The 26,024-nt window shown below is 48.9% G+C and overlaps 1 protein-coding gene across 2 annotated transcripts in view; it reads right to left on the reverse strand.

The window, feature by feature from the left end:
* OLFM1 (olfactomedin 1) overlaps window positions 1-26,024 on the reverse strand; it is a 104,688-nt gene that overhangs the window by 16,551 nt on the left and 62,113 nt on the right. For both annotated transcript variants that reach the window (XM_063935901.1, XM_063935900.1), the window contains exons 2-4: window positions 25,148-25,297; window positions 23,886-24,041; window positions 17,970-18,189 (exon numbers count right to left, since the gene is read on the reverse strand). In XM_063935901.1, coding sequence (XP_063791971.1) covers window positions 17,970-18,189; window positions 23,886-24,041; window positions 25,148-25,297 — 526 coding nt within the window. The remainder of the gene's footprint in view (window positions 1-17,969; window positions 18,190-23,885; window positions 24,042-25,147; window positions 25,298-26,024) is intronic.

Genomic DNA, 26,024 nt, shown 5'->3' on the forward strand with positions numbered 1-26,024 from the left:
TTGTACTGTGTGTGGTGGTTACAGTCACTGTGTGATGAGAATACGGGGCTCTCTGTACTGTGTGTGTGTGGTTACAGTCACTGTGTGATGAGAATACGGGGCTCTCTGTGCTGTGTGTGGTGGTTACAGTCACTGTGTGATGAGAATACGGGGCTCTCTGTGCTGTGTGTGTGGTTACAGTCACTGTGTGATGAGAATACGGGGCTCTCTGTGCTGTGTGTGTGGTTACAGTCACTGTGTGATGAGAATACGGGGCTCTCTGTGCTGTGTGTGTGTGTGGTTACAGTCACTGTGTGATGAGAATACGGGGCTCTCTGTGCTGTGTGTGTGGTTACAGTCACTGTGTGATGAGAATACGGGGCTCTCTGTGCTGTGTGTGTGTGGTTACAGTCACTGTGTGATGAGAATACGGGGCTCTCTGTGCTGTGTGTGGTGGTTACAGTCACTGTGTGATGAGAATACGGGGCTCTCTGTGCTGTGTGTGTGGTTACAGTCACTGTGTGATGAGAATACGGGGCTCTCTGTGCTGTGTGTGTGGTTACAGTCACTGTGTGATGAGAATACGGGGCTCTCTGTGCTGTGTGTGGTGGTTACAGTCACTGTGTGATGAGAATACGGGGCTCTCTGTGCTGTGTGTGTGGTTACAGTCACTGTGTGATGAGAATACGGGGCTCTCTGTGCTGTGTGTGTGGTTACAGTCACTGTGTGATGAGAATACGGGGCTCTCTGTGCTGTGTGTGTGGTGGTTACAGTCACTGTGTGATGAGAATACGGGGCTCTCTGTGCTGTGTGTGTGGTTACAGTCACTGTGTGATGAGAATACGGGGCTCTCTGTGCTGTGTGTGTGGTTACAGTCACTGTGTGATGAGAATACAGGGCTCTCTGTGCTGTGTGTGTGGAGGTTACAGTCACTGTGTGATGAGAATACGGGGCTCTCTGTGCTGTGTGTGGTGGTTACAGTCACTGTGTGATGAGAATACGGGGCTCTCTGTGCTGTGTGTGTGGTTACAGTCACTGTGTGATGAGAATACGGGGCTCTCTGTGCTGTGTGTGTGTGTTACAGTCACTGTGTGATGAGAGTACGGGGCTCTCTGTGCTGTGTGTGTGGTTACAGTCACTGTGTGATGAGAATACGGGGCTCTCTGTGCTGTGTGTGTGGTGGTTACAGTCACTGTGTGATGAGAATACGGGGCTCTCTGTGCTGTGTGTGTGGTTACAGTCACTGTGTGATGAGAATACGGGGCTCTCTGTACTGTGTGTGTGGTTACAGTCACTGTGTGATGAGAATACAGGGCTCTCTGTGCTGTGTGTGTGGTTACAGTCACTGTGTGATGAGAATACGGGGCTCTCTGTGCTGTGTGTGTGGTTACAGTCACTGTGTGATGAGAATACGGGGCTCTCTGTACTGTGTGTGTGGTTACAGTCACTGTGTGATGAGAATACAGGGCTCTCTGTGCTGTGTGTGTGGTTACAGTCACTGTGTGATGAGAATACGGGGCTCTCTGTGCTGTGTGTGTGGTTACAGTCACTGTGTGATGAGAATACGGGGCTCTCTGTGCTGTGTGTGTGGTTACAGTCACTGTGTGATGAGAATCCTGGGCTCTCTGTACTGTGTGTGTGGTTACAGTCACTGTGTGATGAGAATACGGGGCTCTCTGTGCTGTGTGTGTGGTTACAGTCACTGTGTGATGAGAATACGGGGCTCTCTGTGCTGTGTGTGTGGTTACAGTCACTGTGTGATGAGAATACGGGGCTCTCTGTGCTGTGTGTGTGGTTACAGTCACTGTGTGATGAGAATACGGGGCTCTCTGTGTGTGTGTAGTGGTTACAGTCACTGTGTGATGAGAATACGGGGCTCTCTGTGCTGTGTGTGTGGTTACAGTCACTGTGTGATGAGAATACGGGGCTCTCTGTGCTGTGTGTGTGGTTACAGTCACTGTGTGATGAGAATACGGGGCTCTCTGTGCTGTGTGTGTGGTTACAGTCACTGTGTGATGAGAATACGGGGCTCTCTGTACTGTGTGTGTGGTTACAGTCACTGTGTGATGAGAATACGGGGCTCTCTGTGCTGTGTGTGTGTGGTTACAGTCACTGTGTGATGAGAATACGGGGCTCTCTGTGCTGTGTGTGTGTGTGTGGTTACAGTCACTGTGTGATGAGAATACGGGGCTCTCTGTGCTGTGTGTGGTGGTTACAGTCGCTGTGTGATGAGAATACGGGGCTCTCTGTGCTGTGTGTGGTGGTTACAGTCACTGTGTGATGAGAATACGGGGCTCTCTGTGCTGTGTGTGTGGTTACAGTCACTGTGTGATGAGAATACGGGGCTCTCTGTGCTGTGTGTGGTGGTTACAGTCACTGTGTGATGAGAATACGGGGCTCTCTGTGCTGTGTGTGGTGGTTACAGTCACTGTGTGATGAGAATACGGGGCTCTCTGTGCTGTGTGTGGTTACAGTCACTGTGTGATGAGAATACGGGGCTCTCTGTGCTGTGTGGTGGTTACAGTCACTGTGTGATGAGAATACGGGCTCTCTGTGCTGTGTGTGTGTGTGGTTACAGTCACTGTGTAATGAGAATACGGGGCTCTCTGTGCTGTGTGGTGGTTACAGTCACTGTGTGATGAGAATACGGGGCTCTCTGTGCTGTGTGTGTGGTTACAGTCACTGTGTGATGAGAATACGGGGCTCTCTGTGCTGTGTGTGGTGGTTACAGTCACTGTGTGATGAGAATACGGGGCTCTCTGTGCTGTGTGTGGTGGTTACAGTCACTGTGTGATGAGAATACGGGGCTCTCTGTGCTGTGTGTGGTTACAGTCACTGTGTGATGAGAATACGGGGCTCTCTGTGCTGTGTGGTGGTTACAGTCACTGTGTGATGAGAATACGGGGCTCTCTGTGCTGTGTGTGTGTGTGGTTACAGTCACTGTGTGATGAGAATCCTGGGCTCTCTGTGCTGTGTGTGGTGGTTACAGTCACTGTGTGATGAGAATACGGGGCTCTCTGTACTGTGTGTGGTGGTTACAGTCACTGTGTGATGAGAATACGGGCTCTCTGTGCTGTGTGTGTGGTTACAGTCACTGTGTGATGAGAATACGGGGCTCTCTGTGCTGTGTGTGTGGTTACAGTCACTGTGTGATGAGAATACGGGGCTCTCTGTGCTGTGTGTGTGGTTACAGTCACTGTGTGATGAGAATACGGGGCTCTCTGTGCTGTGTGTGTGGTTACAGTCACTGTGTGATGAGAATACGGGGCTCTCTGTGTGTGTGGAGGTTACAGTCACTGTGTGATGAGAATACAGGGCTCTCTGTGCTGTGTGTGTGGTTACAGTCACTGTGTGATGAGAATACGGGGCTCTCTGTGCTGTGTGTGGTTACAGTCACTGTGTGATGAGAATACGGGGCTCTCTGTGCTGTGTGGTGGTTACAGTCACTGTGTGATGAGAATACGGGGCTCTCTGTGCTGTGTGTGTGTGGTTACAGTCACTGTGTGATGAGAATACGGGGCTCTCTGTGCTGTGTGTGTGTGTGGTTACAGTCACTGTGTAATGAGAATACGGGGCTCTCTGTGCTGTGTGGTGGTTACAGTCACTGTGTGATGAGAATACGGGGCTCTCTGTGCTGTGTGTGGTGGTTACAGTCACTGTGTGATGAGAATACGGGGCTCTCTGTGTGTGTGGAGGTTACAGTCACTGTGTGATGAGAATACAGGGCTCTCTGTGCTGTGTGTGTGGTTACAGTCACTGTGTGATGAGAATACGGGGCTCTCTGTGCTGTGTGTGTGGTGGTTACAGTCACTGTGTGATGAGAATACGGGGCTCTCTGTGCTGTGTGTGTGGTTACAGTCACTGTGTGATGAGAATACGGGGCTCTCTGTGCTGTGTGTGTGGTTACAGTCACTGTGTGATGAGAATACGGGGCTCTCTGTGGTGTGTGTGTGGTTACAGTCACTGTGTGATGAGAATACAGGGCTCTCTGTGCTGTGTGTGTGGTTACAGTCACTGTGTGATGAGAATACGGGGCTCTCTGTGCTGTGTGTGTGGTTACAGTCACTGTGTGATGAGAATACAGGGATCTCTGTGCTGTGTGTGTGGTTACAGTCACTGTGTGATGAGAATACGGGGCTCTCTGTGCTGTGTGTGTGGTTACAGTCACTGTGTGATGAGAATACGGGGCTCTCTGTGCTGTGTGTGGTGGTTACAGTCACTGTGTGATGAGAATACGGGGCTCTCTGTACTGTGTGTGTGGTTACAGTCACTGTGTGATGAGAATACGGGGCTCTCTGTGCTGTGTGTGTGGTTACAGTCACTGTGTGATGAGAATACGGGGCTCTCTGTGTGTGTGTGTGGTTACAGTCACTGTGTGATGAGAATACGGGGCTCTCTGTGCTGTGTGTGTGGTTACAGTCACTGTGTGATGAGAATACGGGGCTCTCTGTGCTGTGTGTGTGTGGTTACAGTCACTGTGTGATGAGAATACGGGCCTCTCTGTGCTGTGTGTGTGGTTACAGTCACTGTGTGATGAGAATACAGGGCTCTCTGTACTGTGTGTGTGGTTACAGTCACTGTGTGATGAGAATACAGGGCTCTCTGTACTGTGTGTGTGGTTACAGTCACTGTGTGATGAGAATACAGGGCTCTCTGTACTGTGTGTGTGGTTACAGTCACTGTGTGATGAGAATACGGGGCTCTCTGTACTGTGTGTGTGTGGTTACAGTCACTGTGTGATGAGAATACAGGGCTCTCTGTGCTGTGTGTGTGGTTACAGTCACTGTGTGATGAGAATACGGGGCTCTCTGTGCTGTGTGTGGTTACAGTCACTGTGTGATGAGAATACGGGGCTCTCTGTGCTGTGTGTGTGGTTACAGTCACTGTGTGATGAGAATACGGGGCTCTCTGTGCTGTGTGTGTGGTTACAGTCACTGTGTGATGAGAATACGGGGCTCTCTGTGGTGTGTGTGGTGGTTACAGTCACTGTGTGATGAGAATACGGGGCTCTCTGTGCTGTGTGTGTGGTTACAGTCACTGTGTGATGAGAATACGGGGCTCTCTGTGCTGTGTGTGTGTGGTTACAGTCACTGTGTGATGAGAATACGAGGCTCTCTGTACTGTGTGTGTGTGGTTACAGTCACTGTGTGATGAGAATACGGGGCTCTCTGTGCTGTGTGTGTGGTTACAGTCACTGTGTGATGAGAATACGGGGCTCTCTGTGCTGTGTGTGGTGGTTACAGTCACTGTGTGATGAGAATACGGGGCTCTCTGTGCTGTGTGTGTGTGGTTACAGTCACTGTGTGATGAGAATACGGGGCTCTCTGTGCTGTGTGTGGTTACAGTCACTGTGTGATGAGAATACGGGGCTCTCTGTGCTGTGTGTGGTTACAGTCACTGTGTGATGAGAATACGGGCTCTCTGTGCTGTGTGTGTGGTTACAGTCACTGTGTGATGAGAATACAGGGCTCTCTGTGCTGTGTGTGGTGGTTACAGTCACTGTGTGATGAGAATACGGGGCTCTCTGTGCTGTGTGTGTGGTTACAGTCACTGTGTGATGAGAATACGGGGCTCTCTGTGCTGTGTGTGTGGTTACAGTCACTGTGTGATGAGAATACGGGGCTCTCTGTGCTGTGTGTGTGTGGTTACAGTCACTGTGTGATGAGAATACGGGGCTCTCTGTGCTGTGTGTGTGGTTACAGTCACTGTGTGATGAGAATACGGGGCTCTCTGTGCTGTGTGTGTGGTTACAGTCACTGTGTGATGAGAATACGGGGCTCTCTGTGCTGTGTGTGGTGGTTACAGTCACTGTGTGATGAGAATACAGGGCTCTCTGTGCTGTGTGTGTGTGGTTACAGTCACTGTGTGATGAGAATACGGGCTCTCTGTGCTGTGTGTGTGTGGTTACAGTCACTGTGTGATGAGAATACGGGGCTCTCTGTGCTGTGTGGTGGTTACAGTCACTGTGTGATGAGAATACGGGGCTCTCTGTGCTGTGTGTGTGTGGTTACAGTCACTGTGTGATGAGAATACGGGGCTCTCTGTGCTGTGTGTGTGTGGTTACAGTCACTGTGTGATGAGAATACGGGGCTCTCTGTGCTGTGTGTGTGTGGTTACAGTCACTGTGTGATGAGAATACGGGGCTCTCTGTGCTGTGTGTGGTGGTTACAGTCACTGTGTGATGAGAATACGGGGCTCTCTGTGCTGTGTGTGGTTACAGTCACTGTGTGATGAGAATACAGGGCTCTCTGTGCTGTGTGTGTGGTTACAGTCACTGTGTGATGAGAATACGGGGCTCTCTGTGCTGTGTGTGTGGTTACAGTCACTGTGTGATGAGAATACGGGGCTCTCTGTGCTGTGTGTGTGGTTACAGTCACTGTGTGATGAGAATACGGGGCTCTCTGTGCTGTGTGTGTGTGTGGTTACAGTCACTGTGTGATGAGAATACAGGGCTCTCTGTACTGTGTGTGGTGGTTACAGTCACTGTGTGATGAGAATACGGGGCTCTCTGTGCTGTGTGTGTGGTTACAGTCACTGTGTGATGAGAATACGGGGCTCTCTGTGCTGTGTGTGTGGTTACAGTCACTGTGTGATGAGAATACGGGGCTCTCTGTGCTGTGTGTGTGGTTACAGTCACTGTGTGATGAGAATACGGGGCTCTCTGTGCTGTGTGTGTGGTTACAGTCACTGTGTGATGAGAATACGGGGCTCTCTGTGCTGTGTGTGTGGTTACAGTCACTGTGTGATGAGAATACGGGGCTCTCTGTGCTGTGTGTGGTTACAGTCACTGTGTGATGAGAATACGGGGCTCTCTGTACTGTGTGTGTGGTTACAGTCACTGTGTGATGAGAATACAGGGCTCTCTGTGCTGTGTGTGTGGTTACAGTCACTGTGTGATGAGAATACGGGGCTCTCTGTGCTGTGTGTGGTGGTTACAGTCACTGTGTGATGAGAATACGGGGCTCTCTGTGCTGTGTGTGTGTGGTTACAGTCACTGTGTGATGAGAATACGGGGCTCTCTGTGCTGTGTGTGTGTGGTTACAGTCACTGTGTGATGAGAATACGGGGCTCTCTGTGCTGTGTGTGTGGTTACAGTCACTGTGTGATGAGAATACGGGGCTCTCTGTGCTGTGTGTGTGGTTACAGTCACTGTGTGATGAGAATACGGGGCTCTCTGTGCTGTGTGTGTGGTTACAGTCACTGTGTGATGAGAATACGGGGCTCTCTGTGCTGTGTGTGTGTGGTTACAGTCACTGTGTGATGAGAATACGGGGCTCTCTGTGCTGTGTGTGTGTGGTTACAGTCACTGTGTGATGAGAATACAGGGCTCTCTGTGCTGTGTGTGTGGTTACAGTCACTGTGTGATGAGAATACGGGGCTCTCTGTGCTGTGTGTGTGGTTACAGTCACTGTGTGATGAGAATACGGGGCTCTCTGTGCTGTGTGTGTGTGTGGTTACAGTCACTGTGTGATGAGAATACAGGGCTCTCTGTACTGTGTGTGGTGGTTACAGTCACTGTGTGATGAGAATACGGGGCTCTCTGTGCTGTGTGTGTGGTTACAGTCACTGTGTGATGAGAATACGGGGCTCTCTGTGCTGTGTGTGTGGTTACAGTCACTGTGTGATGAGAATACGGGGATCTCTGTGCTGTGTGTGTGGTTACAGTCACTGTGTGATGAGAATACGGGGCTCTCTGTGCTGTGTGTGTGGTTACAGTCACTGTGTGATGAGAATACGGGGCTCTCTGTGCTGTGTGTGTGTGGTTACAGTCACTGTGTGATGAGAATACGGGGCTCTCTGTGCTGTGTGTGTGGTTACAGTCACTGTGTGATGAGAATACGGGGCTCTCTGTACTGTGTGTGTGGTTACAGTCACTGTGTGATGAGAATACGGGGCTCTCTGTACTGTGTGTGTGGTTACAGTCACTGTGTGATGAGAATACAGGGCTCTCTGTGCTGTGTGTGTGTGGTTACAGTCACTGTGTGATGAGAATACGGGGCTCTCTGTGCTGTGTGTGTGGTTACAGTCACTGTGTGATGAGAATACGGAGCTCTCTGTGCTGTGTGTGTGGTTACAGTCACTGTGTGATGAGAATACGGGGCTCTCTGTGCTGTGTGTGTGGTTACAGTCACTGTGTGATGAGAATACGGGGCTCTCTGTGCTGTGTGTGGTGGTTACAGTCACTGTGTGATGAGAATACGGGGCTCTCTGTGCTGTGTGTGTGGTTACAGTCACTGTGTGATGAGAATACGGGGCTCTCTGTGCTGTGTGTGTGTGGTTACAGTCACTGTGTGATGAGAATACGGGGCTCTCTGTGCTGTGTGTGTGGTTACAGTCACTGTGTGATGAGAATACGGGGCTCTCTGTGCTGTGTGTGGTGGTTACAGTCACTGTGTGATGAGAATACGGGGCTCTCTGTGCTGTGTGTGTGGTTACAGTCACTGTGTGATGAGAATACGGGGCTCTCTGTGCTGTGTGTGTGGTTACAGTCACTGTGTGATGAGAATACGGGGCTCTCTGTGCTGTGTGTGTGTGGTTACAGTCACTGTGTGATGAGAATACGGGGCTCTCTGTGCTGTGTGTGGTGGTTACAGTCACTGTGTGATGAGAATACGGGGCTCTCTGTACTGTGTGTGTGTGGTTACAGTCACTGTGTGATGAGAATACGGGGCTCTCTGTGGTGTGTGTGTGGTTACAGTCACTGTGTGATGAGAATACGGGGCTCTCTGTGCTGTGTGTGGTGGTTACAGTCACTGTGTGATGAGAATACGGGGCTCTCTGTGCTGTGTGTGTGTGGTTACAGTCACTGTGTGATGAGAATACGGGCTCTCTGTGGTGTGTGTGTGGTTACAGTCACTGTGTGATGAGAATACGGGGCTCTCTGTGCTGTGTGTGTGGTGGTTACAGTCACTGTGTGATGAGAATACGGGGCTCTCTGTGCTGTGTGTGGTGGTTACAGTCACTGTGTGATGAGAATACGGGGCTCTCTGTACTGTGTGTGTGTGGTTACAGTCACTGTGTGATGAGAATACGGGGCTCTCTGTGGTGTGTGTGTGGTTACAGTCACTGTGTGATGAGAATACGGGGCTCTCTGTGCTGTGTGTGGTGGTTACAGTCACTGTGTGATGAGAATACGGGGCTCTCTGTGCTGTGTGTGTGTGGTTACAGTCACTGTGTGATGAGAATACGGGGCTCTCTGTGCTGTGTGTGTGGTTACAGTCACTGTGTGATGAGAATACGGGGCTCTCTGTACTGTGTGTGTGTGGTTACAGTCACTGTGTGATGAGAATACGGGGCTCTCTGTGCGGTGTGTGTGGTTACAGTCACTGTGTGATGAGAATACGGGGCTCTCTGTGCTGTGTGTGTGTGTGGTTACAGTCACTGTGTGATGAGAATACGGGGCTCTCTGTGCTGTGTGTGTGGTTACAGTCACTGTGTGATGAGAATACGGGGCTCTCTGTGCTGTGTGTGTGGTTACAGTCACTGTGTGATGAGAATACGGGGCTCTCTGTGCTGTGTGTGGTGGTTACAGTCACTGTGTGATGAGAATACAGGGCTCTCTGTGCTGTGTGTGTGGTTACAGTCACTGTGTGATGAGAATACAGGGCTCTCTGTGCTGTGTGTGTGGTTACAGTCACTGTGTGATGAGAATCCTGGGCTCTCTGTACTGTGTGTGTGGTTACAGTCACTGTGTGATGAGAATACGGGGCTCTCTGTGCTGCGTGTGTGGTTACAGTCACTGTGTGATGAGAATACGGGGCTCTCTGTGCTGTGTGTGTGTGGTTACAGTCACTGTGTGATGAGAATACAGGGCTCTCTGTACTGTGTGTGTGGTTACAGTCACTGTGTGATGAGAATACGGGGCTCTCTGTGCTGTGTGTGTGGTTACAGTCACTGTGTGATGAGAATACGGGGCTCTCTGTGCTGTGTGTGTGGTTACAGTCACTGTGTGATGAGAATACGGGGCTCTCTGTGCTGTGTGTGGTGGTTACAGTCACTGTGTGATGAGAATACAGGGCTCTCTGTGCTGTGTGTGTGGTTACAGTCACTGTGTGATGAGAATACAGGGCTCTCTGTGCTGTGTGTGTGGTTACAGTCACTGTGTGATGAGAATCCTGGGCTCTCTGTGCTGTGTGTGTGGTTACAGTCACTGTGTGATGAGAATACGGGGCTCTCTGTGCTGTGTGTGTGTTTACAGTCACTGCGTAAATCCTTATAATCCCAATCACAGAAGGTTCCGTCCCTTGTTATTTCCCCGTGGAGGCACAGGTGAGGCCAGTAATAGGGAGGTGACTGTTGCGCTAGTGTCGGGACGCAGAGCAGGAGGCATCACACTTTCATTAAGACGTCCGGTGTTCTGAGAACAATGCTCTGGCGTAACGAGCCGGAACACCTGCATTGTTTTGTGGCTAATTTGTTGTGTACGCTCAGCGCCTCTCGTCTGTCACCGAGCTGCTTTAAGGTTGATTGAAATGTCACCATAGATATTTAATTAATCGCTGACTGTGCGTACTGCTGCCTGGGGGCATCTAATCTCTGCCAGCGAGGGCACGGTTTCAACTTCCTTCACATATGGTTGCGGCAGCGCTGTCATCGTCTGCAAGATTACATCCCCTTATACCCCCCTCGTCCTTATCCGTGACCTGTTGTGACTGTAATTAATGGAGGAAGGGGGGAAGCTGGTAATCAGTAAGGATGAGTGTTTTATGCTCCATTTAACATGGCCACAAAACCTATTCAAAAAAGCCTTATGCCGTCCGGCTTGGTGTTGGGGGTTTCGCTGCCAAATCAATTTGGCTCGGAAGTTTATTGCGAGCGAAAATAGGCCATTTGGCCGGGTGCTTCCTCCACGGCCCACAGCGGGGTAAGTAACGTTGGCACCCAGGGATTGCTCTGCCCCCCCTTTGCTGTTCTACAAAGGACGAAGGGGGAGATTTATCAAGGCTTGGAAAGCGATAATCAACTCTTAATTGCCATGTTACAGGCTGAATTTGAAAATGACAGCAGGGAGCTGATTGGTTGGGATGGGACTGACCTAGGCTGAGCCTGGCTGGGACTGTCAGACGCTGCACGGGACACATACAATTGCTATTTACATGTTATAAGCCAATGTAACATGTCCTAAACATGCAGACATCTGTACTAGGGCCCTCATTCCGAGTTGTTCGCTCGCTAGCTGTTTTTAGCAGCATTGCACACGCTAAGCCGCCGCCCTCTGAGAGTGTATCTTAGCATTGCAGAATTGCGAACGAAAGATTCGCAAAATAGCGAAGAGAAAATTCTTAGCAGTTTCTGAGTAGCTCGAGACTTACTCCTCCAGTGCGATCAGTTCAGTCCTTTTCGTTCCTGGTTTGACGTCACAAACACACCCAGCGTTCACCCAGCCACTCCCCCGTTTCTCCAGCCACTCCCGGGTTTTTCCCTGAAACGCCAGCGTTTTTACACACACCCATAAAACGGCCAGTTTCCGCCCAGAAACACCCACTTCCTGTCAATCACACTACGATCAGCAGAACGATGAAAAAACCTTGTAATGCCGTGAGTAAAATACCCAACTTCTAAGCAAATTTACTAGGCGCAGCCGCAGTGCGAACATTGCGCATGCGCAGTTTGCGACAAATCGCACCAAAGCGAAGAAAAATAACGAGCAAACAACTCGGAATGAGGGCCAATGCCCACACGCAAGGCTCAGGCACCGATCTCACACACTGAGACACGTAGAAATCCACCAGGAGCCTGGATCAGCCATGAGACTTTGTGCTCATTTAGAAATGAATTTAGACTTTGCAGCAGGTGGTGGAGAGAGACTCAGGTTAATGATCCTACAGGGCTGATAATGTAAATTTGGGCTTGAAGCTAAGCGGGCTCTGTATTAATGAAGTCCTCACTCACTCTCGTGTTTCCTGAAGAACCGGAACAAAAGAAAGTTATCAAGACTGGAAGTTTAAATCTCTCTCTAGCAAAATATATATATATATATATACGGTGGAGTCACATTACTATGACCACCTCCTACATGTGATGTCGGCAGCACGTAGCCCATGAAGTACGTCACGTGACGTGCGCTGGCTTGATGGGTATATAAGGTGTGTGATAGGCCGTCTGCACACATCACTCGTTGCTGGCTTGGTGGGTATATAAGGTGTGATAGGCCGTCTGCACACATATCACTCGTTGCTGGCTTGGTGGGTATGTAAGGTGTGTGATAGGCCGTCTGCACACATATCACTCGTTGCCGGCTTGGTGGGTATATAAGGTGTGTGATAGGCCGTCTGCACACATATCACTCGTTGCTGGCTTGGTGGGTATATAAGGTGTGGGATAGGCCGTCTGCACACATATCACTCGTTGCAGGCTTGGTGGGTATATAAGGTGTGTGATAGGCCGTCTGCACACATATCACTCGTTGCCGGCTTGGTGGGTATATAAGGTGTGGGATAGGCCGTCTGCACACATATCACTCGTTGCAGGCTTGGTGGGTATATAAGGGGTGTGATAGGCCGTCTGCACACATATCACTCGTTGCTGGCTTGGTGGGTATATAAGGTGTGTGATAGGCCGTCTGCACACACATCACTCGTTGCTGGCTTGGTGGGTATATAAGGTGTGATAGGCCGTCTGCACACACATCACTCGTTGCTGGCTTGGTGGGTATATAAGGTGTGATAGGCCGTCTGCACACACATCACTCGTTGCCGGCTTGGTGGGTATATAAGGTGTGTGATAGGCCGTCTGCACACATATCACTCGTTGGTGGGTATATAAGGGGTGTGATAGGCCGTCTGCACACATATCACTCGTTGCTGGCTTGGTGGGTATATAAGGTGTGTGATAGGCCGTCTGCACACATCACTCGTTGCTGGCTTGGTGGGTATATATGGGGTGTGATAGGCCGTCTGCACACATATCAGTCGTTGCTGGCTTGGTGGGTATATAAGGTGTGTGATAGGCCGTCTGCACACACATCACTCGTTGCTGGCTTGGTGGGTATATAAGGTGTGATAGGCCGTCTGCACACACATCACTCGTTGCCGGCTTGGTGGGTATATAAGGTGTGTGATAGGCCGTCTGCACACATATCACTCGTTGGTGGGTATATAAGGGGTGTGATAGGCCGTCTGCACACATATCACTCGTTGCTGGCTTGGTGGGTATATAAGGTGTGTGATAGGCCGTCTGCACACATCACTCGTTGCTGGCTTGGTGGGTATATATGGGGTGCGATAGGCCGTCTGCACACATATCACACGTTGCTGGCTTGGTGGGTATATAAGGTGTGTGATAGGCCGTCTGCACACATATCACTCGTTGCTGTCATGGGTAAAAGGGGCAATTTATCAGAGTTGCAAAAAGAGATGATTATCGGCTTTCGGGCCAAGGGTGGCGGTATCTCTGACACAGCGGAGTGTGTGACCTGTCCACGTGCTGCTGCGGTGAAGGTGTATCGTGACTGGACTAATGGCACCATTGCGAATAACAGACGTGGAAACTGCAGAGCGCCACGTCCCATTGATGTGAGGGGTGAACGTCGGCTATGAAGGTGCGTGAGAGTCGACCGACACGCTACAGGGAAGCAGCTCACCGTCAGAATGAACCTGGGGGCGACCAGACCTGTGTCTAATACGTCAGATCAGCCGTCTATCTGCTGTCCTGCTGCACACGGCGGTTACTGCGGCTATTAGCTGGTGCTCATAATAATCCGACTCCACCGTGTAATACCGACACGTCTCTTCCTTTCTTTCTAGCCTGTCCTCTCATCTACACTCGTCACCTGCTCATGTATGGGCCTAATTCAGATCTGATCGCAGCAGCAAATTTGTTAACTAATGGGCAAAACCATGCTGCACTGCAGGTAGGGCACATGTAACATGTGCAGAGAGAGTTAGATTTGGGTGTGGTGTGTTCAAACTGAAATCTAAATTGCAGTGTAAAAATAAAGCAGCCAGTATTTACCCTGCACAGAAACAATATAACCCACCCAAATCTAACTCTCTCTGCATGTTACATCTGCCCCACCTGCACTGCACATGGTTTTGCCCATTAGCTAACAAATTTGCTGTTGCGATCAGATCTGAATTACCCTCTATGTTACTACAAACCAGTCCTAGCCAACCTGTGTCTCTCCATCTGTTGTGGAACTACACATCCCAGCATACCCTGCCAATGTTTTAGCATTCCCTAATAACAAAACTGTGGCAGGGCACGCTGGGACTTGTAGTTTCACAACAGCTGGAGAGCCGCAGGTTAGCCAGGCCTGTTATAGACTGAAAGATCTTTGGTTGGGCTTTCTTACATCCATATATGTTTCTCAGCTCACCATATTATTAGTGTGTTTTGCTCCCAACTGTAACGCGCTGCGGTGTCTGCCGGCGCCATACAAATAACGGTTAGTAATAATACTGTCGGCACATTTCTCAGCGTTAGGCTATGCGGGAAGACGTCTGCCAGCCACTGCTAATTTGCTCTCTGTAACGAGCGGCACCAGCGAATTACCTTATCTCTTGTAATTCATCATCGCAGAACAAGATGTTTTATTTAGTGCAGAATAAGAACAGCACGTTCATTTCCTCTCTCCCCGAGAGCTGCACCCTGGGATAGGAATAAACCATCTCATTGGCTCCTGTACCCTAATACAAATCCCATAACATGCACTGAAAATTATTTAATCTCTCATCGCCTGCACTGAATTTAAATGAAGACGACAAAAGAGGAGGCGATTCCCAGCAATGAGAAAATGACGCACGGTCGCCTTGATCTGCGTCTGGTCTGCTCGCCCTGGTACGATGTAACAGGACGAGGGAGCTGTAGCCTGATGAGTCTGTATCAGAGATATGGGCTAGGCTGGGCTTATGAAACTAGAGCACTTGTTCCAATGGCAGCGCCATATGGTACTCCAGTAAGACAGATTGTGTGTGCGCGCCTCTCTCCTTCTCTCAGCAGTACCACGCATAGGGCAAACCAGTACACGGATCTGTGTGTTGGCGGACTGGAGCTGCGGCAGCTCAGACTTTTACACGATTTAAGCGCCCTAGTCACCTACACACAGCGGAGAGTGTGGTTCCCTGGCGGGCTGAATTATTTCCACGGGACAAGTGTGGGTTACGGTGGGGGTTGGATAATTGGACTCACCCCAAATTTTCATATTTGCACATTTTTCCCAAGGGATCGACTAAAGTCAGCTTGCAAAATAGTGAACGGCAGCTGCACTCTACAGAAATATTCCGCACCCAATTGGCCGCCCGTGCGTTACCAGGTGAGAGCTGACAGATTCACAGCAACACTCTCATAACAGGTCACTTGTTATAATCCGTGTCCTGAAATAAAATGCTTACTTATCCCTATCAGGGCAAACTGGTGTTTCCACAGGAGTCCTTCACATCAGTCAGACTCAGCTGCTGCAGATCTATAGACAATACTAGAACTATTTAGGGGTAAATAAAGCGATTTATCATTATGCGGCATAGAAATAAAACTTTTTTTCGTACGTATTAATATACATTATATGCAATTACTATGAAGGCTATAGAAGTGGCTGCTCGTTAGTGAGGACCTCGTCAACGTAACCAAGCATTTATAATGACACAGGCTGTGCTACACCATATTTGCAGTTGACACTGAAATCCCATTACTACAGACACAGTGCACCCAGGCTGAGGGAATACAAGGTCATTGGATGTGTCTATATTTACTCAGTAAATCCCCAAAAAGCTACACACAGATCTGCAGACACTGCGCCTGGAGAACGCTCCATCTGCTGAACTGGTCTTTGTACGGGCTTTTTTGGCAAACGCGGTGGTTTTCAGTAGAGGTGACTTGTGCCAGAGGCCACAAACAGTCGTCAGCAAGAAGGGGCATTTAATACTCTATAAATGTGGCTCAGTGGAAAACCACAAGACCTTTACCAATGGTCAACACTTCTGTATGTGCATAATGCAGACAGGGCTAGCTATCAACAATGACCCCTCATCTACCTACAGCAGGGGTACCACTGGGCGGACTGCCCCAGTATTCATTGGCATGCGGATAATCAATACAACTGGAACTGGACAATGGTCCTGTAAACATAGGCGTTGAATATTGATTCAGTGCATAAAATGCAGATGGGCTACACAACAAACCCCAAATCATTCTCTTACACAGCGTTACCCCTCCATTCCACATCACAATGCAAATCATCAATTACCCCCCATGTGTTCCACCCTAAGCCTTTGCATCTGGCTAACTAATCTAGCCAGGCTTGACAGCACGTGTGAGGCATCGCAGGAGTCACAGAAAGCAAGCGTCTCCAACGCAGTGACTAGGGGAGGTATCTGCCCAGTGCCGCTAGCTACAGTGATGTGTGTCTGCAGATGGAGGTAGCAGGCTGTTCTGTGACTAGGGGAGGTATCTGCCCAGTGCCACTAGCTACAGTTATGCGTGTTGCAGATGGAGGTAGCAGGCTGTTCTGTGACTAGGGAGGTATCTGCCCAGTACCGCTAGCTACAGTTATGCGTGTTGCAGATGGAGGTAGCAGACTGTTCTGTGACTAGGGAGGTATCTGCCCAGTACCGCTAGCTACAGTTATGCGTGTTGCAGATGGAGGTAGCAGGATGTCCTGTGACTAGGGGAGGTATCTGCCCAGTACCGCTAGCTACAGTTATGTGTCTGCAGATGGAGGTAGCAGGATGTCCTGTGACTAGGGGAGGTATCTGCCCAGTACCGCTAGCTACAGTTATGTGTCTGCAGATGGAGGTAGCAGGATCTCCTGTGACTAGGGGAGGTATCTGCCCAGTACCGCTAGCTACAGTTATGTGTGTCTGCAGATGGAGGTAGCAGGATGTCCTGTGACTAGGGGAGGTATCTGCCCAGCACCGCTAGCTACAGTTATGTGTGTCTGCAGATGGAGATAGCAGGCTGTCCTGTGACTAGGGGAGGTATCTGCCCAGTGCCGCTAGCTACAGTTATGCGTGTTGCAGATGGAGGTAGCAGGATGTCCTGTGACTAGGGGAGGTATCTGCCCAGTACCGCTAGCTACAGTTATGCGTGTTGCAGATGGAGGTAGCAGGCTGTTCTGTGACTAGGGGAGGTATCTGCCCAGCACCGCTAGCTACAGTTATGTGTGCTGCAGATGGAGGTAGCAGGCTGTTCTGTGACTAGGGGAGGTATCTGCCCAGTACCGCTAGCTACAGTTATGTGTGCTGCAGATGGAGGTAGCAGGCTGTTCTGTGACTAGGGGAGGTATCTGCCCAGCACCGCTAGCTACAGTTATGTGTGCTGCAGATGGAGGTAGCAGGCTGTTCTGTGACTAGGGGAGGTATCTGCCCAGTACCGTAAGCTACAGTTATGTGTGTTGCAGATGGAGGTAGCAGGTTGTGCTGTGACTAGGGGAGGTATCTGTCCAGTACCGCTAGCTACAGTTATGCGTGTTGCAGATGGAGGTAGCAGGATGTCCTGTGACTAGGGGAGGTATCTGCCCAGTGCCGCTAGCTACAGTTATGCGTGTTGCAGATGGAGGTAGCAGGATGTCCTGTGACTAGGGGAGGTATCTGCCCAGTGCCGCTAGCTACAGTTATGCGTGTTGCAGATGGAGGTAGCAGGTTGTGCTGTGACTAGGGGAGGTATCTGCCCAGTACCGCTAGCTACAGTTGTGTGTGTCTGCAGATGGAGGTAGCAGGATGTTCTGTGACTAGGGGAGGTATCTGCCCCGTACCGCTAGCTACAGTTATGTGTGTCTGCAGATGGAGGTAGCAGGCTGTCCTGAGACTAGGGGAGGTATCTGCCCAGTGCCGCTAGCTACAGTTATGTGTGTTGCAGATGGAGGTAGCAGGCTGTTCTGTGACTAGGGGAGGTATCTGCCCAGTACCGCTAGCTACAGTTATGTGTGTCTGCAGATGGAGGTAGCAGGATGTCCTGCGACTAGGGGAGGTATCTGCCCCGTACCGCTAGCTACAGTTATGTGTGTTGCAGATGGAAATAGCAGGCTGTTGCCACCAAGACATGTCTTATCCTACCTAATTTTTGCATGCACGCACGAAGCCTTTCTTCGAGATTGGACACTCTGCTCTGCAGCTCTTCGTAGTCATAGGCACCAATCTCCTCCTGAAGCTCGTTTAGAACTGACGTCAGATTCTGGACCTCCTCCTTAAACTGCAATACCAATTTGGCATCGGCTTTGTACTCTTCCAACACTGGTATCAGAGGCCTAAGTTCCTCCATTTTCGCTTTTATTGCCTGCAAGGTTAAAATAAGCTGGTTCAGTGCTCTGCATGCAAAACGTGGCAACACCCTGCCCTTCCTCACAGCTACCCTATATGCCTGCCCTACCCTGCCCTGTGCCTCCCTGCCTGCCTGCTCCCTACGTGGGTGGACTTGTACTAAATCCCTGACAATAAATGCAATTAATGCGCGGAGAGTGTCGGAAAATAGCAGATTAAAAAAACCTTCAATACAACTTTCTTTGGGAAAGGCCTTTATTAATCATTTTTTTTTCAAATGCAACATCTTATGGTTACATGCTTTTTTAAAACACATACACAAAGATTTGTTTTTTTTCTTTAAAAAAAATAATAATATAGATATAATGCATTGACATAGGGTTAAAAATTCTTCATGAAATGCAGCTACATTCGCATGCAAAGGAAGATTTGAGTTCAACGTGTTCAACGCTCCTTAGTGAAATTGCTCTAATTGGGAGGATAAAGAATAAAAAAAATATAAAATAAAAAAAAAAAAAAAAAAGGAGAGAAAAAGGTCTGATTGGTGCCAAACTGCTGTGTGTCTCTCTCTCATGGTAACATAGCGTAAACTGCCTCTTCAGTCACTGCAAGTTAAGTTAGCCCTGTAAGCGAGAAAATGAAATACTGTTTAAGCGTTTGTGCGCTAATCTGCTGGGTATTACAGATCCGTCATTCACAAACAGAGAGGTGGACGCTGGCCGAGGTTCACCAACACACAATGCGGACACTGCTCTGTTTATAGGGCGCTGGTCACACAACTGACTGCTTGGCCCCCTCCCCAATCTCTGCACTCCCCTGGCTCACAACTAAATAGGGGAGAAGACCCTAAAGACTTCAGGAACTGTCAGGCAGCCCGCGCGCGGGTCTATGGCTCCCTTGCCCGGTAGGCTAGACCACCATGTCTCAAGTAAGAGGTACATAGGAGATGGTAGAGGGGATGCTCCCCCCAACTAAAAAAAAAAAAAAAAAAAAGAAAGAAAAGAAAAACCACTTAAATGCCTGTTACTTTTATTTCTTTTTTCTGACAGGTATCTATGTATCATTCCTTAGCAGATCGTTATGTCTGCGTCACTGGAGCTTCCGCTGGGAGAATGTAAGCAATATCTAACAACTGAAACAGTCACTAAATTCTACCTTCCTTCTCCAAGGCATGTTACCCCCCCATTGTAAGCTCTTAGCGAGTACTCCCGACTGCGAGAGTAACGACAGAATAAAAACCACAGAACATTAATCCCAGCATTGAAAGACTTTTAGTTGCAGGTGTCAATTGGTTGCGCCAAAAGGTGCACGCAGCGTTGAGGGGATATATGGTCGTTAGCTCGACTCAACCTAGGACGACAGTCATTGGGTAAACCACGATAGGTCGGCATGGTAACTAGGTCGATATGTGATTTTCACATTTTTTCTTCTTCATTTTTTAGATTTTTCCATACTTGCCGATCCACGTGGACTACGATTGGGAACGGTAACCTGTGCCGATCGCAGCGGTAGCCGAGTGAGGCACCTTGCCCGAAGCATGGCGAGTGAAGCGAGCCATGCGAGGGGACACTGTGCACTAATTGGGGTTCCCCATCTCTTTACAAAAAAAATGACACCAACCCCCCCCCCCAAAAAAAAAAAACTCACGTCGACCTAGTTACCCTGTTGACATATTGTGGATGCCCCAATGACTGTCGACCTAAGTTGAGTCGACCCAAACCCGCGTGGAGTGTGGACAGGTGGCAACAAAAATATATTAAAAAAAGAGTTTGCCACCTTTTTTTCCATCTGTGCTTTTTATCCAAGTGTTTCTAGAATCAGCAGTCTCGTTTTCAGACAACACAAAGCTGCTCTCAGGACCCAATTGCATTGCCTGTAGAAAGTGATGACCACTTCTGATTACATAAATTCAAGACTGAAAGGCACAGAACGGGAACGTTACAGCTGCATATTTAGTAACAAACTGGAAGACATGTGCGAGCCAAGGAAGACGCAACATTAACGAAACTATTATACTATGCGTCAATGTACATTTAGCATCAGGGGGTATGTGTTAGTGATGTAAAGGTCATGGCTAGACGGAACAGAGCAATGATCTGCAGATATTTAGAAAGGTCAGTAACTAATAAATCTGCAGAATATATCACTAGTTATCTGTCAGGGGGTAGACAGAACAGAGTAATATTCTGCAGATCTCTAGAGAGGTAATATAATAATCTGCAGAATATAGCATTATGTACTGTATCTGTCAGGGGTAGTTGGAACAGAGCAATGTTCTGCTGATTTCTAGAGATGAACAATGTAATAGTCTGCAGAATATATAAATGTAAACTGTATATGATGTAGGATGCACAGCTATATATAGATATAAAGTGTAATGTATAGAAAGATTGTGCCGCCTCTGGACAAGGACACAATTTACCCTTCGGCTTCCGTGTACAGTGCGGGGAGCGAGATATGCGCAGTGTGCGATGGAGCTTAGAACACCTGGAATCTCCTGCAGGCGCTGCCTCTCCCCCAGCGGGAGCAATTAAAGAGGAGCGGGTGACAGTGATGGCGTAAAGTCCCTACAAAAAATGACCTTGGCTGGTTACGCTCCTCTGTCACTTCCCATAACAACGTGTCCACGCTGAAGACGCTTAATAACCGCCTGTCTTTTCCATGCATTAGAGGACGAATGAAAAACTGTAGGTGGGGGCGAATCCCTGAGCAGCCCGCCAGCACGCTGGGATTTGTGGTTCCACTAGTGGCTCATATCTTCCGTAACACGTGCAACTAAAGTCTGTTCATTTATCTGATCATCATTCCAATTACATGATGTGAAAACACATTTGTACGCGATTCAATTCCATGCAAACGTGAAATGTTCATTTCACGGCCCAAAATTTTGATTAATATTGCACCAATTCTGTCTCATAATTCAGCAATCTGTGTAAAACGTACAGGCGCCAAGCTAAGCAATGCCCGCGACCACACGGGTTCTCTTCTGCCTGGTAATGTCGCTCACATCTTACGTGAGCCGCTGCCACTGAGGGCACTAGAACCTGGAACTGGATTGTGTGCATGTTATATACAGGCACATGGGAGTGACTGGCGTGTCATTAGGTTTATTACTATACAGGACTTAATGGCCAGAGTCTTAACGGTGCCACCTGGCAGGACTTGCGACAACTGGCAATGACGTTTGTAGGTTAAATCACAGCCCCTGCCGGTAGAAATAAAAGTGTTCTAAAGACAGGATTGGTGACTATTATGCGTTTGCGCAGTTCCCGTATATAATTCTGTACAGGAAAGCTGCAGCTATTGCTCTGTAGGAGATTTATAAGGAGAAGAGCCTCGGTTCTGGCTGCGGTTATACAAACATAAGGTATAGATGTCAGGGTTGTATATCTATGTCCTGGTGGAAGATGGAGGGATTGCACATAAATGCAGCAGAATATAATGGAGCCGTCTCCTGTTTGACGTATGAGCTTGGAGAAGTGGCAGCAGGAACGGGCAGACAGGCTTACATCAATGGGTCTCTAATTACTAAGTGGCACGCCACGCTTCTGCTGGAGGAGTCGCACCCTGACCTCATCACCGGATGTGCGCGATCACGATGAGCTGAGACTACAAACTGTGAATGGATAGGACGCTTATAGGACCAGTACTTAGGCCGGAATTACTGCTCTCTGTTTAGCTGCCAAGACCAATGTTTTTCTGTGCTTCTCAGCCTTGTATTGGTATGATCTCAGTGCTCCTGTGTTCTCAGATGACGCTCGCAGCAAACTGCTGACCTATACCATATCTCAGCACAGCAAAACCAACCACACTTGTGCACTGCCTGTGTTATACCTCCCACTCATTGAGCTTTTATTATATATCACTTTGTTCTCTATACACCCCCCTTCCCCACCAGGTTTTGCTTCTGCATTCCTCCCCCCAAAATCTTCTTGTATTAACAATAATTCTTTAATTACAGAGCAACTCATCCCCCCCACCACAAAAAAACCCAGAATTATTTATCTGATGATATAAACACAAGGCTAAAAGACACAAAAAGAAGCTAGAACAAAGAGGCAACTTATAGAGCAGTGGTTGTCAGAGACCAATACAATATCCTTTAACCCTGCTTGTGGTAAGGGGCAAGTCAGTATGGTCCGGTTACGATTATTTACTTTACAATTGTCGTGTCAGCATTTTGGGGGCTACCTTATGGAGAAATGGTGGAAACACCTGACCTTGCGGGAGATCCACTGCTGAAAACTAGTATATATACTCCATGCACATGGCTGTTGTGTCATTCTTCTGGCTGCTGTCTGTCTCATGGAAACAAATGTAAAGGAATAACAGGGACCACCGGTCACCACCTGCAGCTCCATCTACTCCACCTTCTGTGTGTGTCCTGTCCAACACTGTCCCAGACTCCTGACTTTGCTGTATGAGCCCTCAGCCCAATTACTGCAAGGACTCTTCCTTACGTCACCTCTCAGTCTTCCGCCCTCTGAGGTCACCATGTGTGTCCTCGTGCTAGAAGTCCTCTATTTATATACTGATCTCCTCAGTTATCTATTATCTCCCTCTACTCCTTTCCTTCTATAGCCCATGCCTCACCTTATCTGGAGTCATCCTATGTTATCTGTCCCTGTACACAGTGCTCCTGGTGACCTAGAACAAGGCTACAAATTCTCCTGGTCTCTGGTAGCAATGTCTCTTATTACATCCTCCGCTGGCTTTTCCCACTGGTGAATGCTAGGTCATATCATCTGACACTAAAACCTCAAGGTCCAATCCTCTCTACTGCTGCCAGCACTGCCCTGTTATTCATTCTGTATTATGTTCTGGTGTAAACATCAGATAATAGTTGGCGTTTATCCGCTCTACTAGGCTTGGTAGTGCTCTCTAGAGGAGGTGGCCTTGGTTGGGTTTAGCCAAGTAGGGTAGAAACTCTTGACTTGGGCGCTACAGGGTTTCAAGGGGTGGCCTTGGTTGGGTTTGGCCAAGTAGGGTAGAAACTCTTGACTTGGGCGCTACAGGGTTTCAAGGGGTGGCCTTGGTTGGGTTTGGCCAAGTAGGGTAGAAACTCTTGACTTGGGCGCTATAGTAGGGTTTCATGGGAGGTGGCTCCAGTAACGCTGGCATTAGCTTCTAGATGCACTGTGCGCTTTATTTTTTCTTTTACTCTTGTTAATATAGCAATTTTTGAGTTGATTGACTGTAAATGATCAATACGGCCTCAGTCCCCCAAACCAAATATTGTTCCACAAGAAGGGAGGGACTGGCTGAGTTTCCTAATTAAATGGAGATTATTTCATGGGGGCTACATACTAGGTTTATGGCTTATATTTGGGTTGATGGAGCTCTATCCAATGTTATTCTTCTTACACCTGGTTTCTGGAAGCATCTCAGTGAGGTTTGGTACAGACTAATATTCTGGATTATATCTAAATCATTTTCTAGAATAACCCAGACTGGGGTTCATCTACCGCTGAGTACCTCTACACATCATTTCATCAATCATTGCTAAACAATGGGAAATTATTGCATTATAGCAAAGATGGGCAACCTGTGAGGCTTCAGCTACTGTGGCACTACAAATCTCAGCAGGCCTGCTAGTAGTGTATTTAATCATCAGCTGGATGGCCACAGATGGTCAGGCCCAGCTGGGAATAGTAGTCCAACAGCTGGAGTCCCACAGGATGCACCAGCTTGCTTTAGTAGACGAGAACCCACCTTAAACTGCCTGGCCTGGTGCTGCCTGTGAGTTTCTTCCACTTGTTTAAATTTGGATTCCAGGCCCTTCATTTGGTTTTCCATCCTCTCGACGTACTGGAGGTCCCTCTGAGTCCGCCTGTCCAGTACCTCTATTGACTGGGACATATTCTGCACCTTAAAAAAGAAAATAATGGAACAGGTTGGTAATATCCATGGCAGGTTCTCCCTATATCATCAGAGGCTCTGCGGATCCCTACAGTAATCCCCCTATCCCAGGGCCTCCTCCGTTTCTCCATATCATGGTCCGACACGGACATTAGATACATTTGGTAAATCTGCTTTTTTACTGGAAGCAGCTACACAAGCGGTATTCAGCATGCAGCCCCTCCAGCTGCTGTGGAACTACACATCCCAGCATGCCCTGTCACAATCTTGCTATCAGGGCATGCTGGGATGTGTAGTTCCGCAGCGGCTGGAGGGATACATTTCTGAACACCCCTAAGCTACACTGAAAAACAAGAATAGTGTTCTCTTCACACATTGGCCATAAACGCCTGGCTCTGATCGGTGTAGAGTAATGGTAGAAGCCGGTGAGGTCTCCATTAGTACACGGAGAATGTGGTCCGTTATGCGAAAGCCTCCTTCCATGGATGGAAACAATGTACACACGTTCTCCATATAGCAAACATCCGTCTATTGACGTGAGCATGACAGATGGAGAAACGCTCTGTAAGTCCCATCAGTACCCAGCAAACCCGTGACGGCACACGGCGGCCTAGCGAGTCAGACATTGTCAGCAGTGATGGCAGACTGTCCCTTTAACCTTTTATAGCCATGGTGCACTCAAGGACGGCATACGGCCTATACGCCATCTAATCCTGGCAACCAATCTCCTTGTTTCCCACATGTCACAGAAGCCACGGGGTGCCAGTCTGTGTTGGCCCCGTGATGCTTTCTCACTGCTAGGAGACGTTGTGTTCGAGGGACAGACCTCCCCGCAACTACACATCTCTATTCCAGGTCCTATAGCCAACCGAGCAGTTCCTCTCAACATTAACCCTATCATTACAGATCTAATTGCTTTCTACGGGGCCAATTTCACAGGGCGAGAACTCTAATGATTTCATTTCCTCGCCTCAGAGACTTCCACTCAGTCAAATCGTTACATTATTTCAGACACAATTTACAAGTGTTCCATTAGAGCCAGACAAAAGGGGACAATGCATTCCTCGCCGATACGGCCGGCTGCCGGAGTGACACAGCGGGCAGCCGCCTCTCACCTTCTCTAATAGTTGCCTGAGCTGCTTCGTCCTAGCGTCCCGGGAACACATGGTCTGCTGCGGAGCCACCACCGTACATATACATCGCCCCTCGCTGTCCTGAGCGGAACTGTAAACCTGCCAGCTTTCTTCTGGGTTGGTTGGCAACACCTAGAATTTGAGCAGAGGAGAGAAAAATACAAGTTACGGTGGGAAATGACCAGGGGGAACGGGATGCGCACGCAGAATATCGGGCTCTAATCTGCATACGTGGGTTGCTGGTGACCGTGGCTACGCTGAAGGTGGAAATTAGTGGACGTGGCTTTGTTTGGCAACTTGGCACGCTACAAGCGTCATTAAGCCTGGACATTAGATGAAGGTATGGGTTGCGTGTACCGCCATGAGCAGAAACACAGAGGGCTCTTACCCATCAATCCATGCATTGCTGATGACTGTCGCTGCGCCAGAGAGTGAGGAATACAAAGCATATATAACACGGAACATGGCGCAGTGGTCAGAATTGGTTACTAGAACCACTAAAACCAGTATTGTTGGATCCCTATCAAATTAATAAGAGCAATGGTTTAATTATAGACCGAAGAGGTGCGAAAGGGTTAAACGCTTCCACGTAATAGCACTTAGGAACTTGGCGAGAGAAGCTTTGCTACCCAACCTTGCCGACTCACGGCCACATTGGCACGGAGCACGACGCGGAGAGCGTCGGAAATAGCAGAGACTGTGAGGAGAGACAGAGTAATTATTCCCAGGCCGCTGTATAGAGAGACGGCACCTATTGTACATGTAATAGTATATACTGTTACTGCAGGTGGGGAACGGGGTGTATTATCCAGAAGGCTCGTACGTAGGGATTTCTGGATAAAGTGTTTTCCCATCCACT

Source organism: Pseudophryne corroboree, chromosome 8, assembly GCF_028390025.1.
Source record: "Pseudophryne corroboree isolate aPseCor3 chromosome 8, aPseCor3.hap2, whole genome shotgun sequence".
Taxonomy (NCBI): Eukaryota; Metazoa; Chordata; class Amphibia; order Anura; family Myobatrachidae; genus Pseudophryne; species Pseudophryne corroboree.